Source organism: Lithobates pipiens, unplaced genomic scaffold (genome assembly GCF_037356315.1).
Source record: "Lithobates pipiens isolate NorthernLeopardFrog02 unplaced genomic scaffold, aLitPip1_a1.2 Scaffold_30, whole genome shotgun sequence".
NCBI lineage: Eukaryota > Metazoa > Chordata > Amphibia > Anura > Ranidae > Lithobates > Lithobates pipiens.
The window spans coordinates 37,848,549-37,867,883 of record NW_027507791.1 but is presented as its reverse complement, the minus strand read 5'-3'; the positions used below and the strand labels follow the sequence as shown (position 1 = coordinate 37,867,883).

The following is a 19,335-nucleotide window of genomic DNA, read 5'->3' as shown; positions in this document are numbered from 1 at the left end:
GATGGAGAAAGCCAGTTTGGCAGGTTGAAGGTCCATCGCTCGCGGAATGTCAATATGTCATATATTTTGTAGCCCCGTATCTCTCCCTATCACCCCTGCACCTTGGGTGACCTCTTCCTCCTCCAGAGTTTGCTCAACAGCCTTGATCCAGCGAGCACCACCCTTAACAGTTGACCGTAATCAGATTCTTGGCCCGTATGTCAGGTACATGACTATGACAACACAAGCCAACCAGAGCCAGATGGCAGCGGAATTGGCTGGCATCACTCCGTAAATTACTTATTAACTGGAGATTGGGAGATAACCTGACACAGCGGGCACCGCGCCTTAGAGATGCCGTTTTAACCCTATGGTATGTGATAGTTGTTTGTAACCCTTTTGGTTGGTCATGGGGGGAGGGGGACCAACAAATCCTTTAAAACCAAAACCTGGGTGTTATGTATCCATTCTCTGCCATGTTCTTCCAGCACCAAGCCCACCATGATACCTGATGAGGAAAGACGTAGTTTGATACTTTGCTCTTCTCAAAAGTTGGAAAGTCTCCTTGTACAACAACAGACTCTTCAGTGCTGTGGGCCCTTGTTATCAGGGGAAAAGTTCACAAGAACTGTGTGCAACCCTTTTCGTTGGTCATGGGGGGACCAAGTCCTTTAAAACCAAAAGCTAGGAGTTATGTATCCATTCTCTACCGTTCAAACAATAATTGTTTGTATCCCATTTTGGTTGGTCATAGGAGCCAACAGTTACTTGAAAAGCACAACCTGGGAGCAGGGCCGTCTTCAACGTTGGGCAAAATGGACAGCTGCCACTGGGCCCAGTTTATGTTCCAGGGCCCAAAGAAGCTGCCCCTAGAGCCCAGACTCCCTACAAATAGCTGATAAGTGGATTTGGCTATCACTCAAGAGATGAGGGCAGAATTGAATGTTGGGGGGGGGGAAGCTGGTGATTGGTTGGGTGTTAAGTCTGTAGCCTGTGCGGTGATTGGCCAGCTCGGTAAAGTAAACCTTGCCTGGGGAGAGCACCTGTCAACAAGCTAAGGACTTGTTTGTGGACCAGTTCTTTATGTCTACCTTATTAAAGGCCTTGCATGTCTGTAGCACTGCCCCCTCTAGGGATTGTTGGGTGTAGACTCCCCTTGGCTTTCCTCTTCTTATCTCTCAGCCAGTTACTAGGGGTTTTCATACCACTGCCCACACTCTCATCTTCTCATTGTCCAATAACCAATCACGTTTTTTTTTTTGGTATTTATTGTTGGAACTTGGATACGAGAAAAGAATAGTGGGATACTCCAAGTGGTGGGACTAATTACTCGGCCTCACAGGTTGGACGTGGTAACAGACTTGCCGTTATACCATACGACACTTGTATGGGAGAAATAAGTCCGTTACTCGCTCTGGCGACAGACTTGGTAAAACTGTTTTTCCTCAGAACACTGCTCTTTGGCTGACACCCATCCACTGACTCTACTAGCTGAAGGGGTGGCCCTCACAGGACAGGCCCCATGACACAGATCTGGACAGGCCCCGAAAAACATATCCTTTCTGGAGTATCTCCCTTCCAGTCAGCTCTGCAGGACATCTGGGTTGCAGCTTTACTCAGATACAGGCCCTCAGGTCAACCACCTGAGGCCACATGGCAGCTTGTGCGAAGGAGGGGCAGCCGCCCCACTTTCCAGCCAAAGACCCCAAGCACATGTGCCCTTGGCATACCTACAGTCACCCAGCATGCACTGAGGCACTCTCCTCTGCCAATGGCAAGGGCTGTAACAATGCTTGTGCTCTCATGTGTCAGGTTTCCTCCCACTGTCCAGTATGCCTCACTATTGGACCAGTGACTAGGGGGGTATCTGTCCATCTTCTACCATCCTCTTCTAGCACTGGAATCCATTATGATATGTGCCTGATGATAGAAGGTGTAGTTTGACCCTTTGTTCTTCTATAAATTTGAGAAGTTTCCCTGTACAAACACAACGACCCCCAAGTGCCATGGGCAGTGGAGAAGTACCAGCCCATAAATTTTGAAAAGCAGTATGCAGAACTGATAGCATTTATTCATCCCTTACTTTCCTTATCAATAATATAAGAAAAATGCTTGTCCTCTACCCCTTAAATGGCCTTTAATGCTGGCCATGCACAGAGCAATTTTAAGTCAACTTCAATAATTTCCAACCAAAACAACAACAAAATGTAATGGTGGCCTTCCACCAATACGTTAGATCAGTGATGGCAAACCTTGGCACCCCAGATGTTTTGGAACTACATTTCCCATGATTCTCATGCACTCTGCAGTGTAGTTGAGCATCATGGGAAATGTAGTTCCAAAACATCTGGGGTGCCAAGGTTCGCCATCACTGCGTTAGATTATGTAATAGTAGATCGCAGCATTCAAATGTACCTAAGAAAATCAAGTCAATGATGGTGGCCTCTTGAAGATTTCTCATTCAACTACCTCTAGAAGCTAAGACAGGGCAAGCAAGGGGGCGATGGAAGGGCACAGGAACTGTTGACTGGAACTCGGAATGCGCTGGTATGTGAAGGAACACAGCTGGTAATACACAAAAGAAGAACCAAGTTTAGAGTCAGGTCACAGGCCGGAGTCAATAGCAGTCAAGTAGCAAGGCAACAAATCATAAGAAAAATTGAGGTTGGGAAAAGCAGAGGTCAACATTATGTGAACAAGATGGTTAGCGGGATCTTGGTCAAAGGTCCAGGCTGATGGCAGTAATATAGGTGGTTGGTAGGTGGTTGGTAATCATAGGCAGAAAAGGGAAAGCCAAAGCAGCTCAGACAGAAGTTGGGTCAGTAATGAAGTTCAGAAGCAAACTCGGGAACAAGAATTCCAGTTCACAGGAAACCCAAAATGACCATTTAGCAATGGGAATATAAAGGACATGTTCATGTGGTGGATGGGCACAAACTTTTGTACCCCCCCCAGGAAAGCCCACACAGCCTGACTGAGTCAGGCCTTCACCTACACCATTGGACCATGCATGGGCCGTTTTGAAAATTTGATGAAGAGGTTTATGGCAGCTCTCTTGCCCCTGTTCAAGCTCACTTGCCTCTCTACTTCTTTTCACTTGCAGTTACAACCACAAGTGGTAAAAGCCAGATGGGGCAATTCGCCAATATCAAGTCCTGCTTGTAGCCCCCATCATTTGAACAAGTACCCTGAAGACCAGGAGCTAATGGAGGGTGCTGACCCAAAAGACTTTAAAGAATTGCCCCACTTTGCGGATCTCAGCACCTACATGATACAGCAGGTCATCAAGTTTGCCAAGGACATCCCAACTTTTCGGTGAGTTCGTGTTTTGATCACCCTTTCCATTTGGAACCCTAAGATGCCCATATATGAGATTTCTCTTTCATGGCTTCATGGCATCAAGGGGGACAATATAAATGGTTGTTCACATGGCACATACACATGATAAAAAGATCTTCAGAACAATTGCATCCTGGCGGTTCTATACCCCCCCTCATCCACGTTCTTCTTCGTTGGTTTTTTGAAACCTAAAAAAATAACCTTCAAAGACCTGTAATACTGGTATACGGGAAGACGTTAGCCCCCTACCATCATGTATGAGTTTAGAAACAGTGCAAGGTAGGCTTAACTACAGAGGGTGATACCATGCAAACCCCAAATCATGAAAGAATTAATCAATTTGGAAAAATCTGTTCTAAACCATCTATGGTGACATCTTCGATCTACCCTGATGGCTTCTTCAAAACGTGATTTATTAACTGGCCAAGAGGGATTGACACCTTTGCCCTTGTCTTGTGGGTGGGGATTGAAATTCAAAATACAAAGAGGATTGTTGCAACTGAATAGTCTGAAGGATTAAAAAAAATCTAAGAATTGATAAAGCCCACCATAGCTCGCCCAAAGTCTCGATTTTGAGTGTGGCCTTTATTAAAGAGGACCTGTTGTGGTGACCCTTAGTGAGATCTCACGTCAAGACTAGAATGCTTTATCTACTCCCCTCTTTCTTCATATTGCAACTGAATAGTCTGAAGGATTAAAAAAATCTAAGCCCCTGTACACACGGTCGGAGATTCTGCCAACCAAATCCGTCGGATTTTTTCCGTCAGATTTAGTCTGACGGATTGTGTCCGAAACTGTTGCATACACACGGTCGGACTAAGTTGTCGAAAAATCTGATCTTTCAGAACGTGATGACGTAATTTCGTTACGATGGGACTAGATTCAGGCTAGTAGCCAATAGCTTTGATGTAGGAATTTGATCTGAGCATGCGTGGCACTTGGTCCGATCAAAATTCTCTACACATGATCGGAGTATGTCCAACCGGCCCAGTTGGTCGGGAAATATTTCCAACATGTTGGAAAATTGGGTCCGACGGAGATTCGGACGGAATCAGTCCGATGCAGACCACACACAGTCGGATTATCTGACGACACGGTCCGATAAGACGCATTCCGACGGGTTCTCCGACCGTGTGTACGCGGCATTAAAATTTATAAAGCCCACCATAGCTCGCCCAAAGTCTCGATTTGAGTGGGGCCTTTATTAAGAGGACCTGTTGTGGTGACCCTTAGTGAGATCTCACGTCAAGACTAGAATGCTTCATCTACTCCCGTCTTTCTTCATATTTTACCCACTGGGGTTTTTATAACTCCATTAGAGACAGTTTTCTATAACCAGCCATCCATTTTTCGTTCACCAGCTCCTTGGCGATCGATGACCAGATCTCCCTCCTGAAAGGGGCCACCATGGAAGTCAGTCAGATCCAGTTCAACTCTGTCTTCAATCTGGAGACCAGCCAATGGGAATGTGGCAAGATTATATTCAGCATTGAAGATGGGGCCCTCTGTGAGTAGCTGGATGCTGGGTCTAACTTTGCATCAAGGCTCGACAATAATGTTGTCGTAAATTGTGTATGGAGTGTGGAAGGGTTAGGGCCTCTGTTTGTTTTAACCGCTGTCTGTTGATGAAATCCCGTCTTCCTGTCTTGACAAGCGCTAAAGGGAACCGTACTAGAAGGGACACGGGCCACAATAAAAACTCATTCTACACATTTCCTAGATCTTTTCAAGTGTTTAACACTTGCCCTATTGGGGGGTCACTCTGTCCCATTGGGTAGTCTTCTCGGTTCCCGTTCCATAAAAAATCTGAGGTTCCATTCCCAAACCCTCATAGGTTCTTATGTTGTGTTGCTGAGCCTTTGTTCAGAGGACTAATCTGTATTTTTTCCACCTTCTGTCCAGCTGGGTTCCAACGAATGTTTCTGGAGCCTTTGTTGAAATTCCACATCACCTTTCGCAAGCTGAAGCTTCATGAGGCGGAATACGTCTTGATGCAAGCCCTGGCCCTCTTCTCTCCGGGTAACCAGAATTTTTTCACCTATTATTGATCTACACAATATGTGTGAAGGTGTATACCAGGGATATGCAATTAGCGGACCTCCAGCTGTTGCAAAACTACAAGTCCCATCATGCCTCTGCCCCTGGGTGTCGTGCTTGTGGCTGTCGGAGTCTTGCTATGCCTTATGGGACTTGTAGTTCTGCAACAGCTGGAGGTCCGCTAATTACATATCCCTGGTGTATATAGTACTTAAGGTGAATCTGTGTTTTGTCAACAGCAACAGGTATACTTATTAGACGTGTCAAATTCATTCATTACTAATCCAAACACAGACAACATTTTCATTAATTCGAAGATTCGGATGTACAGTGGAACCTTGGTTTACGAGTAACGCGGTAAACGAGCGTTTTGAAAGACGAGCAATTTTTTTATTTTTCTGACTTGGTTTGCGAGTGTTGTCTCGCAAAACGAGCAAAATTCAAGCTAATGGGGTGTGCAGTACCGCATTTGGCCAGAGGTGCGGGGGGCGCCGTTTGGAAATACTCAGAACCAGTTGGAAAAACTCAGTTTCCGAGTTTTTCTGAGCCTTTCCGAGGCTTTCCGGGTTCAGCCCAGCTGTCCCTGAGTATTTCTGAGGCTCTCTGGTGCCCCCCTCACCTCTGGTCACATGCGGTGTTGCATGTAATAGAAGACAATGCGGAACAAATTATCTCAATTTCCATTGACTTCTATGGGGAAACTCGCTTTGATATGCGAGTGCTTTGGATTACAAGCATTCTCCTGGAACGGATTAGGCCCCTAATCCAAGGTTCCACTGTATCCGAATTTCTGAATCTCTGGCGCCCCCCCCCCCAACTCTGGCCACATGTGGTGTTGCATGTAATAGAAGACAATGTGGAACAAATTATCTCAATTTCCATTGACTTCTATGGGGAAACTCGCTTTGATATGCGAGTGCTTTGGATTACAAGCATTCTCCTGGAACGGATTAGACCCGTAATCCAAGGTTCCACTGTATCCGAATTTCTGAATCTCTGGTGCCCCCCCCCAACTCTGGCCACATGCAGTATTGCATGTTATAGAAGTCAATGCTGAACAAATTCTCTTCGTTTCCATTGACTTCTATGGGGAAACTCGCTTTGATATGCGAGTGCTTTGGATTACAAGCATTCTCCTGGAACAGATTAGGCCCATAATCCAAGGTTCCACTGTATCCAAATTTCTGAATCTCCGCCCCCCCCCCCCCCAACTCTGGCCACATGTGGTATTGCATGTAATAGAAGTCAATGCGGAACAAATTATCTTCATTTCCATTGACTTCTATGGGGAAACTGGCTTTGATATGCGAGTGCTTTGGATTACAAGCATTCTCCTGGAAAGGATTAGGCCCGTAATCCAAGGTTCCACTGTATCCGAATTTCTGAATTACAATAGTAACGAATTTCAATGAATCCAGAATAAATTATAATGAGACAAATTATCCGAATTCGAAAATGAATTCAAACTTGAAATGGAAACATCTTGCAATAAATACAGTAAGGTATGAAAGTGAAAAAAGATGAACTCCTTGGGCTGTTTTTATAGAATAGAATAGAATAGAATAGAATAGAATGAATATAGCCATCTTTCCAAATTCAAACTTTGAATTTCGAATAAATTCTAATTTCAAAATGATTTGAAAATAACAAATATACGAAACGAATTCTGAAAACGAATCATTCTAACATAACTAATATGACGGAAAAAAAAATGATTAAAAATAACAGAACACATTTTTCCATAGTCCACATCTCTAAGGCCGCGTACACATGGGCGGACTGTTGGCTCAACTTTGTCCGCTGAATAGTGTTTCAGCGGACAGTCCGCTCGTGTGTGGGGCTTCAGCGGACAGTTTCAGCGAACAGTTTGACGAACAAAGTTTTTCGGAAATTCCGAAAAACTGTCCGCTGAAACTTTGTTTGAGCGAACAGTCCGCCCGTGTGTAGGCCACTTTCGAAATGAGCAAACTGTTCCCGCTCGGAGGAAAGTCTGCTCATTTCGAGCGCGTCTCCAGGTAGGCGGGGCCCGCGAAGGAGACGTCGCTGACCCCGCCGCCTGGTATGGACTTAAAGGGGAACCCTAACGCCGAAAAAAATCGGCGTGGGGGTCCCCCAAAAGTCCACAACAGACCCTTGTCCGAGCACGCTACCCGGCTGGCCAGGAAAGGGGGCGAGCGAGCGCGCCCCCCCTCCCGAGCCGTACCAGGCCACGTGCCCTCAACATGGGGGGTGCCTTGGGGAAGGGGGGGCCGCGCGGCCCCCCCACCCCAAAGCACCTTGTCCCCATGTTGATGAGGACAAGGGCCTCTTCCCGACAACCCTGGCCGTTGGTTGTCGGGGTCTGCGGGCGGGGGGCTTATCGGAATCCGGGAGCCCCCTTTAATAAGGGGGCCCCCGGATACCGGCCCCCCACCCTATGTGAATGAGTATGGGGTACAATGTACCCCTACCCATTCACCTGTGAAAAAAAGTACAAAAAAAAAACACAACACAGGGTTAAAATATTTTATTGCACAGCTCCGGGGGTCTTCCGTCTTCGGGGGTCTTCTCGCCGGACTCCTCCGCTATCTTCTTGTAGCTCTTTTGCTAGCGGAGGAGTCCGGCTTTCTTCCTCCCCGCCGCCGGCCTCTTCTCCCGACTTCGGGGGTCTTGTCCCCCTCTTCGGTTCTTCTGCCGGGCCACCGCGCCTTCTTGTAGCTCTTTTGCAGGCGGTGGCCCGGTCTTCTGTCGCCGCCGCCTTCCGTTCTTCTTCTTCTTCTTCTTCTCCAGGAGATGTTGACACGTCGCTCTCTCCGGCCGGAATGCCAGAGCCGCCCTGCGCTGCCACTTATATAGTGACAATGGGGCGGTGTCACATGGTATATGTCACATGGGTTGGTCACATGGGTTGATGTCACATGGGGACTATGACATCGTAAGGGGGCGGGGTCACCATGTGACCAACCCATGTGACATATACCATGTGACACCGCCCCATTGTCACTATATAAGTGGCAGCGCAGGGCGGCTCTGGCATTCCGGCCGGAGAGAGCGACGTGTCAACATCTCCTGGAGAAGAAGAAGAAGAAGAAGAAGAAGAACAAGAAGAACGGAAGGCGGCGGCGACAGAAGACCGGGCCACCGCCTGCAAAAGAGCTACAAGAAGGCGCGGTGGCCCGGCAGAAGAACCGAAGAGGGGGACATGACCCCCGAAGTCGGGAGAAGAGGCCGGCGGCGGGGAGGAAGAAAGCCGGACTCCTCCGCTAGCAAAAGAGCTACAAGAAGATACCGGAGGAGTCCGGCGAGAAGACCCCCGAAGACGGAAGACCCCCGGAGCTGTGCAATAAAATATTTTTTTCCCTGTGTTGTGTTTTTTTTTGTACTTTATTTCACAGGTGAATGGGTAGGGGTACATTGTACCCCATACTCATTCACATAGGGTGGGGGGCCGGTATCCGGGGGCCCCCTTATTAAAGGGGGCTCCCGGATTCCGATAAGCCCCCCGCCCGCAGACCCCGACAACCAACGGCCAGGGTTGTCGGGAAGAGGCCCTTGTCCTCATCAACATGGGGACAAGGTGCTTTGGGGTGGACGGGCCGCGCGGCCCCCCCTTCCCCAAGGCACCCCCCATGTTGAGGGCACGCGGCCTGGTACGGCTCGGAAGGGGGGGCGCGCTCGCTCGCCCCCTTTCCTGGCCGACCGGGTAGCGTGCTCGGACAAGGGTCTGTTGTGGACTTTTGGGGGACCCCCACGCCGATTTTTTTCGGCGTTGGGGTTCCCCTTTAAGTTCATTCCAGGCGGCGGAGCCCGCGACGTCTCCGTCGTGGGCCCCGCCTACCTGCACACGCGCTCGAAATGAGCGGACTGTTGCCTCGTGTGTGGGCGAGTCCGTTCATTTCAAAAGTTGCGCGGACTTAGTACGACGAACAAAGTTTGCCGTATTTGTCCGCTCAAAAAGTGCCGTGTGTGGGCGTGTTCGTTCATTCAAAAGTTTGAGCGGACTGTTTGACGAACTTAGTTTCGGCAGACAGTCCCCGCGTGTGTACGCGGCCTGACACTTGAGTTCCGGGCTGTATATACTTATCTTCACTTTAATCTCCAACAAGCCAGTTTGACCAAAGTTTGGAGCATGGAGCAAATGCCTGGTGTAAGCTCTAAATCCTCCAACTTGGAGCTTACACAGGGCTAAGGACTGCCTCCCCCCCTCATGTGACAGTGCTGGTGTTTGGTGATTGGTCACTCAGGTGACCAACACTGCAGGCGGGGTTCATCGTTGAGCACCTAGAGGAAAAATAACTAGGCAGTGTGAACAGCAGTGGAAGGGGCCTACTCACAGTATACAAGGTAACATACAGCATACCACAGTCCACAGTTCCCAAAAATTATTATTTTTAACTCCTGTGCAACAAGCAAGAATCGACCACAGGTCTGTAAGGCACAGAGTGCAGGAGTCAGGAGAGTATAACACATAGGTCACAGAGTACAACAACAAAAAATGAACTCCCTCCTTAATCTCTACATTACAGGCCCCCTCCCCTAGTAAATCCCATCCCCCCAGTACAGATTCCCCACCCCTTTTATATCCCCCCTCCAGTACAACTCCCCCTTTCCTTAGTACAGATTTTCCCCCAGTACAGAACCACCCAGCACAGATTTCCCTCCCCAGTACATATCCCCCTCCAGTACAGAAAACCCCCCCCCCCCCCAGTACAGAACCACCCAGTACAGATTTCCCTCCCCAGTACATATCCCCCTCCAGTACAGCACCCCCCCCCCTTCAGTACAGAACCACCCAGTACAGATTTCCCTCCCCAGGACATAGCCCCCTCCAATACTGCACCACCCCCTTCAGTACAGATTTCCCTCCCCACTATATATCCCCTCCAGTACAGCAACCCCCCCCCCCCCTTCAGTACAGAACCACCCAGTACAGATTTCTCTTTGCACTACAGGACCACCCAGTAAAGATCCCCCTCCCCAGTACATATCCCCCTCCAGTACAGCCCCCCCCCCCCCCCCCCCCATTGCTTAGTACAAAAATTTGATCTTCCCCACCAGTATGGACCTCATCAGTAGTACAGATTCACAACCACCATCACAGGCCCTACCAGTACATATCCCCCTCCAGTACAACTCCCCCTTCCTTAGAACAGCCCCCCCCCCCAGTATAGAACCACCCAGCACAAATTTCCCTCCCCAGTACATATCTCCCTCCAATGCCGCTCCCCCCACTTCCTTAACACAGATCTTCCCCAGCAATACAGCTGCCACCAGTACGGACCTCCCCAGTAGTACAGATTTCTGACCACCATTACAGCTCCTGCCAGGACATAATCCCCTCCAGTACAGCTCCTCCCTTACCTTAGTACTACCCCCGCCCCCCCCCCCCCCCCGTACAGAACCACCTAGCACAGCTTTCCCTCCCCAGTACATATTCCCTCCGATACAGCTCCCCCCCAGTACAGAAACACCTAGTACAGATTTCCCTCCCCAGTACATATCCCCTCCAGTACAGCCCCCCCCCAGCTTCTTTAGTACATATCTCAAAGCCCCCCCCCCCCCCCCCCCCGTGCAAAACCATCCAACAAAGCTGACACCAGTACGGATCTCCCCATACACCCATCAGACCAGGCTTTTCAGAGTTCTCATGGCTATTTGAATTTTTTTTTTTTTTATAAACACACCCCTTATTCATACCATTTTTAGACAGAGCTGTGTGTTTCCCTTACCAGTTTCCCAGTTTTACATGGCTTTTCCGCACCAGTTGGCCACTGGGGTGCCTATCTTGTTGTTTCCACAAGGGTGATACATTGTAACAGAATTATAAGGTGGGAAAGGAAGAAAGTATATGCAATCTATGGAGAATATTGAGACATAGAGAGGGCAGCATGCAGATCAGATTACAGAAATTCTGTTCATTCTGAGGTTATCCCTCTTTCAGACGACTTCTGCAAAACACGGAAAGAAAAACCGCCAGCTGCTTCTGGTTTGCATACTGTGCATCATATTCATTCCTGGCATTGTACTGTTTGTGTATTTAGATCGTCACAACCCTTTTTTTTGTAGATTTGATATATAATGTACCCTTTGTCTATTAGACCGCCCGGGTGTCATCGAACATGACCTTATTGACGAGATCCACGAGAAGACGGCTCTGACGCTGAAATGCTACATTGACTATCACCACCCTCTGCCAGACAGCAGGTAACCCATGTTCCAGATAGTTGGGTACGTAGAGGTATGGGAAGGTGTCCAATGCCAGTACTACAACAAATACCCTCATTGTACCTCTACCTCTAGAAGCTGCCAGAATTGTTGAGTTCCCAGTTTGGACTTGCTTACATGTTTTAAGAAACCTTGGCTTGCTTTACTCTGATTTACTGGAGGTCTTCTTAGTTCCATGAAGGCCACCTCATCATAGCCTATCTGATTATACGTTCACATTGGTGGTCAAGCCCTGCTCTATAGAAGCCACCGTAGCAAGACCAACCTCTGCCAGACAGCAGGTAACCCATTGCTGCACAGATATGTTCCAGATAGTTGGGTACGTAGCAGGGCTGGACTGGGAAAGAAATTTGGCCCTGGACTTCATCCTTAGACCGGCCCACTTACATTTTGAGTGTCCCATCAGCACCCCTTACATCAGAGTGTCTCATCACCAGCCCCCTTACATCAGAGTGTCCCATCAGCGCCCTTACATCAGAGTGTCCCATCAGCACCCCCCTTACATCAGAGTGTCCCATCAGTGCCCCCTTACATCAGAGTGTCCCATCAGTGCCCCCTTACATCAGAGTGTCCCATCAGCGCCCCCTTACATCAGAGTGTCCCATCAGTGCCCCCTTACATCAGAGTGTCCCATCAGCGCCCCCTTACATCAGAGTGTCCCATTACCAGCCCCCTTACATCAGAGTGTCCCATCAGCGCCCCCTTACACCAGAGCGTCCCATCAACACCCCCTTACATCAGAGTGTCCCATCAGCGCCCTTACATCAGAGTGTCCCATCAGCACCCCTTACGTCAGAGTGTCCCATCAGCGCCCCCTTACACCAGAGCGTCCCATCAGCACCCCCTTACACCAGAGCGTCCCATCAGCACCCCCTTACATCAGAGTGTCTCATCAGCACCCTTGCATCAGAGTGTCCCATCAGCACCCTTACATCAGAGTGTCCCATTACCAGCCCCCTTACATCAGAGTGTCCCACCAGCACCCCCTTACACCAGAGCGTCCCATCAACACCCCCTTACTTTAGAGTGTCCCATCAGCGCCCTTACATCAGAGTGTCCCATCAGCAGCCCCCTTACACCAGAGCGTCCCATCAGCACCCCCTTACATCAGAGTGTCTCATCAGCACCCTTACATCAGAGTGTCCCATCAGCACCCTTACATCAGAGTGTCCCATCAGCGCCCCCTTACATCAGAGTGTCCCATCAGCACCCTTACATCAGAGTGTCCCATCAGCACCCTTACATCAGAGTGTCTCATCAGCGCCCCCTTACATCAGAGTGTCCCATCAGCACCCTTACATCAGAGTGTCCCATTACCAGCCCCCTTACATCAGAGTCTCCCATCAGCGCCCCCTTACACCAGAGCGTCCCATCAGCACCCCCTTACATCAGAGTGTTCCATCAGCGCCCTTACATCAGAGTGTCCCATCAGCGTCCCCTTACATCAGAGTGTCCCATCAGCGCCCCCTTACACCAGAGCATCCCATCAGCACCCACTTACATCAGAGTGTCCCATCAGCACCCCCTTACATCAGAGTGTCTCATTAGCAGCCCCCTTACATCAGAGTGTCTCATTAGAAGCCCCCTTACATCAGAGTGGCCCACTGAGCCATCGGCCCACCGGGAAACTCCCTGTAGTCCCAATGGCCAGTACATGCCTGGCACGTAGAGGTATGGGAAGGTGTCCAATGCCAGTACTACAACAAATACCCTCATTGTACCTCTACCTCTAGAAGCTGCCAGAATTGTTGAGTTCCCAGTTTGGACTTGCTTACATGTTTTAAGAAACCTTGGCTTGCTTTACTCTGATTTACTGGAGGACTTCTTAGTTCCATGAAGGCCACCTCATCATAGCCTATCTGATTATACGTTCACATTGGTGGTCAAGCCCTGCTCTATAGAAGCCACCGAAGCAAGACCACTTTAAGAAGGTTCAAAAACATCAAATGTTTGCCTATCCATAAAAAATAAAAGGAAAAAGCACTGCTGGTTTTTCCCAGTTCTTCCATTTTCATGACCGATTCTGACATCTTGTGAAGTTATAACATTGAAACATAACATATATTTTTTTATTTTTTTATTATTAGGTTCCTTTATGCCAAACTTTTGTCTTTGTTGGCCGAACTCCGCACCTTAAATGAGGAGAATGCAAAGCAGATGATCCACATTCAGAACATAATGTCGGATGCTATGACCCCGTTGATGAAGGAGATTTTCAGCTGAAGGACATAGCCTGCTAGAAATGATGAAACACAAGCTGTGACGGGGCATTGCTGCCAAGAGTTATCCTTGGATGCTTCTTGTCCCGGTTATGTTTGGGCTTGCTCGGCCTTTACGCACAAAAAAAAAAAAAAAACTGTTCTTCGGGATCCTGCCCGATGTTTAACATGAACTGGTTGGACCAGGAACCTATTTCATATTCAGTGCACTTTTCTCCAATGACTATTAACTGTGGAAGGACTTCTGTTACGGGAGACAGAAAAATAAACTGACCTAATAGGGACAAGGTCGTTAAAGATGCCAAAGTAACGGACAACATTCTACAAGATATCAAGGACTTTTTGAAAGGACAACTTTGCTATTGTCACATGATTTCAGAACGAATACACCAACTTCTCATGATGGTTTGAGGGCCACCTCCTCTGTATAATGATTTGATGATGAATAGGCCAATTTCTCATGATGGTTAGAAGACCACCTCCTCATCAGTATATTGATTTGAGGATAACTATGCCAACTTCTCATGATGGTTAGAGGACCACCTCCTCATCAGTATCATGATTTGAGGATAACTATGCCAACTTCTCATGATGGTTAGAGGACCACCTCCTCATCAGTATCATGATTTGAGGATAACTATGCCAACTTCTCATGATGGTTAGAGGACCACCTCCTCATCAGTATCATGATTTGAGGATAACTATGCCAACTTCTCATGATGGTTAGAGGACCACCTCCTCATCAGTATGACTTGAGCTTAAATAATATGTCAACTTCTCATGATGGTTAGAGGACCACCTCCTCATCAGTATATTGATTTGAGGATGACTATGCCAACTTCTCATGATGGTTAGAGGACCACCTCCTCATCAGTATATTGATTTGAGGATGACTATGCCAACTTCTCATGATGGTTAGAGGACCACCTCCTCATCAGTATATTGATTTGAGGATGACTATGCCAACTTCTCATGATGGTTAGAGGACCACCTCCTCATCAGTATAATGACTTGAGGATGACTATGCCAACTTCTCATGATGGTTAGAGGACCACCTCCTCAGTATGACTTGAGCATAAATATGCCAACTTCTCATGATGGTTAGAGGACCACCTCCTCATCAGTATAATGATTTGAGGATGACTATGCCAACTTATCATGATGGTTAGAGGACCACCTCCTCATCAGTATAATGACTTGAGGATGACTATGCCAACTTCTCATGATGGTTAGAGGACCACCTCCTCAGTATGACTTGAGCATAAATATGCCAACTTCTCATGATGGTTAGAGGACCACCTCCTCATCAGTATAATGATTTGAGGATGACTATGCCAACTTCTCATGATGGTTAGAGGACCATTTCCTCATCGGTATAATGATTTGAGGATGACTATGCCAACTTCTCATGATAGTTAGAGGACCACCTCCTCATCAGCATGACTTGAGCATAAATATGCCAACTTCTCATGATGGTTAGAGGACCACCTCCTCATCAGTATAATGATTTGAGGATGACTAAGCCAACTTCTCATGATGGTTAGAGGACCACCGCCTCATCAGTATGATTTGAGCATACAGTAAATATGCCAACTTCTCATGATGGTTAGAAAACCACCTCCTCATTAGTATGATTTAAGGGTGAATACACCAACTTCTCATGTCTCATGACCACCTCCTCGTCCATTTAATCATTTGAGAATGAATAGACCTCCGTACAATAATCATTGGAGGATGAATAGACCTCAGTACAATAATCATTTGAGGATGAATAGACCTCAGTACAATAATCATTTGAGGATGAATATAGCAACTTCACATCATGATTATAGGACCGCTTCCTCATTAGTATAATGATTTGATGGTGACTACTCCATGTTTGCATTATGAGTAGAGGACAACTACGCTAATCTTAAAACAATGATCTGAGGACCACTGTTGCATCTCACAGGGATTAAGGACCACCTCATCATTGGGAGGATAACTACGCCATCATGACATATTGGTACTAGGACCACTATGCCATCTTCTCATATGGACTAGAGAACTACCCCCCCCCCCCCTCATTTGATCATAATGTAGATACTTACAGTATGTTTGGTTGTCCTGTTCTGGAAAAAAATACTCTTTGGAAAATCTAGACAAAGAAATGTGAGAATGTGAGCTTTTTGAAGAAAATTATATAAATACTTGAAGGATAAGACCTTGTATGGACTTTCTGGAAGACTAATATGTTTTAAGATCAGTGAATGGTCTACCATGAGCAGTAAAGGGTCAGTCCACCTAAACATTATATTTTAGTTGTAGGTCGGCCTTGTTAGGTAGCTTGGGTGCTCCAGCAGTAAGATCTCCCTTCTATAATTCCTGACATTGTTGCTGTTTACTTGGGGGTTTTGGATGTCCCTTAACTCCTATGAAACAAGTATAAAATCCCTCATGATGGGCACAACTGGCCTGTGAACCCGGAAACTCCCTCATAATGGGCACAGCAGGTGTACAGACCCAGGAACTCAGCGCAGGGATGGTGGGAACCTCTCATAATGGGCACAGTGAGTGTACAGACCCGGGAACTCAGCACATGGATGGTGGGAACCCCTCATAATGGGCACAGTAGCTGTGCAGGGCCAGGAACTCAGCACAGAGATGGTGGGAACCCCTAGTAATGGGTACAGCAGGTGTACAGACCCATGAACTCAGCACAGGGATGATGGGATCCCCTCATAATGGGCACAGCAGGTGTACAAACCCGGGAACTCAACACAGGGATGGTGGGATCCCCTCATAATGGGCACAGCAGGTGTACAAACCCGGGAACTCAACACAGGGATGGTGGGAACCCCTCATAATGGGCACAGCGGGGGTACAGACCCGGGAACTCAGCACAGGGATGATGGGATACCCTCATAATGGGCACAGTGGGTGTACAGACCTGGGAACTCAGCACAGGGATGGTGGGAACCCTTCATAATGGGCACAGCAGGTGTTTAGACCTGAGAACTCAACACAGGGATGGTCGGAACCCCTCATAATGGGCACAGCAGGTGTACAGACCCGGGAACTCACCCAGGGATGGTGGGAACCCCTCATAATTGGCACAGCGGGTGTACAAACCCGGGAACTCAACACAGGGATGGTGAGAACACCTCATAATAGGCACAGTGGGTGTACAGACCCGGGAACTCAGCACAGGGTTGGTGGGAACCCCTCATAATGGGCACAGTAGCTGTGCAGCGCCAAGAACTCAGCACAGGGATGGTGGGAACCCCTAAGAATGGGCAGTTGTTCAGGCCATCCACCAAATCCTGAACATACCAGGTGGACTGACCCCTGAATGTATTATTTGCATATAGGACATTTGAAGAACGGTTGATTTTAGATCACTGATTCCACACAACAATCAACACACCACAACCACGGATAAGCGAGTCACTCTGGCGAATTACTTGTCGGATCTGCACTACTATTTCATGGAAGTTGACTAAATGAAGCCATAAGGAGACATGAGAGGATATACAGACCAGAGACCCATTTTTATGCCTCCTGAATCGATCTCAAGGAATGATACAATAGTCAAAAAAAATATGCCTCTCTGCTGCCCTGCAGCTGCCCACCTGCAGTAGGCAGGTCCTTGCATGTTCCTACATCATGATGTGCTTTCTACGGGCTGCCTGCCTTGGTCCAGATCAGTATTGAAGCCAGAGGATCAGAGTAACAGCCAGGCAACTGACAATTTCAAAAGGCTGACAATTGCGGCCTCCGCGGTGCTCTCAGGGAAATTAAGCATTTTATCACCAATGCCGAAGCATCTGTTCTGCTGCCAGAAGCGGCCCAGGTGCCCATCCCATTTACCGTCAGCTGCATGATGACCCAAATTGGGAATAACATATGACTATGCTGTGTGAGCCTCACGAATTCCATACGCACAATACTGCTGATTAAAGGTTACTTATTCAGAACGCTGTGTGCTCTATCCTTTATAAAGTGTGACCAGCGAATCCATAGTCAGGTTGTGGAGTGAGAGGCATCCCTGAGGAATCTGGTGGTAAACGTCTAGGGTTATACTGATGTCAGGAGCTCTGGATAATTGCAGATTCAGAAAGACAACACAACTCTGCCCCCCACCCTTCGAAAAAAAAAAATGCCTTCTGCAATACTCTCACCCCCCTGCAGATGGCAATGCAATCCCTACCGACAAGTGGGTGAAAAGGCCTGAGTAGGGCACAGCACCACCTAGCCGTTAGGAGCAGGTACTGCACCTTAGCTGTATATATCGCTTCTCTGCCTTTTGGCTAAGATTATTTGTAGTATCTGTACTTATCAGTTGCCAGAGGAGGCGCTATGCTACTCCCAATTGGGGAGGGCAGATGCAAATCCGATGGTGTAATTGTACCCCGGACGGTCCGTTTCGGTAGGGGCCACATTGGCGCTCTTTGGTCATAGAGGCTGATGATTGGTTGTGTCTGAGCAGGCCAGAAGGGTGCTCCTGGTGAGGATGGGTGCTGCGCCGGTCTGGCCAAAGGGTCGGGTCCCTGGCCTTCTGGCCTAGATTGGTGTGGTCCTTGCCCCTCTGTCAGGAAAGAACACTGGCTGCCCTTTCCCAGAGGGGCGTTAGTATTTCCTGAATGTAATTAGGTAGGACCGATGGGAGTGGTGGTTGAGCCCTTGCATCCAGGACTTCAGAGAACCAGGCCTGGGCCTGGTCATTGTTTACTCTACTCTACTCTACTCATGTTTGCACGTGTGACTGGTAGGGTGTAGGTCCTCGGGCCTGCCCTGAAAGTCTTGGGAGGGGGTGGATATGGCCTTCTGGCTTCTCCATTATGAGGGGTTCCCACCATCCTTGTGCTGAGTTCCCAGGTCTGTACCCCTGATGTGCCCATTATGAGGGGTTCTCACCATCCCTGTGCTGGATTTTAATCTACTTCCTAATATAGAGAATGTAACAGGAAAGGCGGGGGGCACCCAATCCTCTTCTTTTGGAGTATCCAAGACATACATTGGGGGGAAAATAATGATTTGACCTCCTGCAGATTGTGTAGGTTTGCCCACTTACAAAGAAATGAAGGGTCTGTAATTTTTAATCATAGGTGTATTTTATATGATAGAGACAGAATATCAACCAAAAATCCAGACAAAACACACATGATATAACTGTTATAAATGGAGTTGCAGTTCAGTGAGTAAAATAAGTATTTGATCCCCAAGAAAAACATGACTTAGTAGTCGGTGGAGAAACCCTTGTTGGCAATCAGAGAGGTGAGACATTTCTTGTAGGTGGTGACCAGGTTTGCACACATCTCAGGAGGGGTTTTGGTCCACCTTTCCTCACAGATCTTCTCTAAATCCTTAAGGTTTCTTGGCTTTCGCTTGGCAACTCGAAGTTTCGGCTCCCTCCATACATTTTCTATAAGATTAAGGGCTGGAGACTGACTAGGCCACTCCATGACCTTCATTTACAGATCTTCTCTAAATCCTTAAGGTTTCTTGACAACTCAAGGTTTCAGCTTCCTCCATAAATGTTCTATAGGATTAAGGTCTGGAGACTGACTAGACCACT

At 47.9% G+C, this 19,335-nt stretch overlaps 1 protein-coding gene and 1 pseudogene across 3 annotated transcripts in view; both read left to right on the top strand.

The window, feature by feature from the left end:
- NR1I3 (nuclear receptor subfamily 1 group I member 3) overlaps window positions 1-14,181 on the top strand; it is a 58,412-nt gene extending 44,231 nt beyond the window's left edge. For all 3 annotated transcript variants that reach the window (XM_077464029.1, XM_077464028.1, XM_077464030.1), the window contains exons 5-9: window positions 3,083-3,294; window positions 4,680-4,825; window positions 5,221-5,337; window positions 11,433-11,538; window positions 13,647-14,181. In XM_077464029.1, coding sequence (XP_077320155.1) covers window positions 3,083-3,294; window positions 4,680-4,825; window positions 5,221-5,337; window positions 11,433-11,538; window positions 13,647-13,782 — 717 coding nt within the window. In that variant the 3' untranslated portion in view covers window positions 13,783-14,181. The remainder of the gene's footprint in view (window positions 1-3,082; window positions 3,295-4,679; window positions 4,826-5,220; window positions 5,338-11,432; window positions 11,539-13,646) is intronic.
- Window positions 14,182-18,047: 3,866 nt separating this feature from the next.
- LOC143950458 (U2 spliceosomal RNA) lies at window positions 18,048-18,155 on the top strand (annotated as a pseudogene).
- Window positions 18,156-19,335: the final 1,180 nt, after the last annotated feature.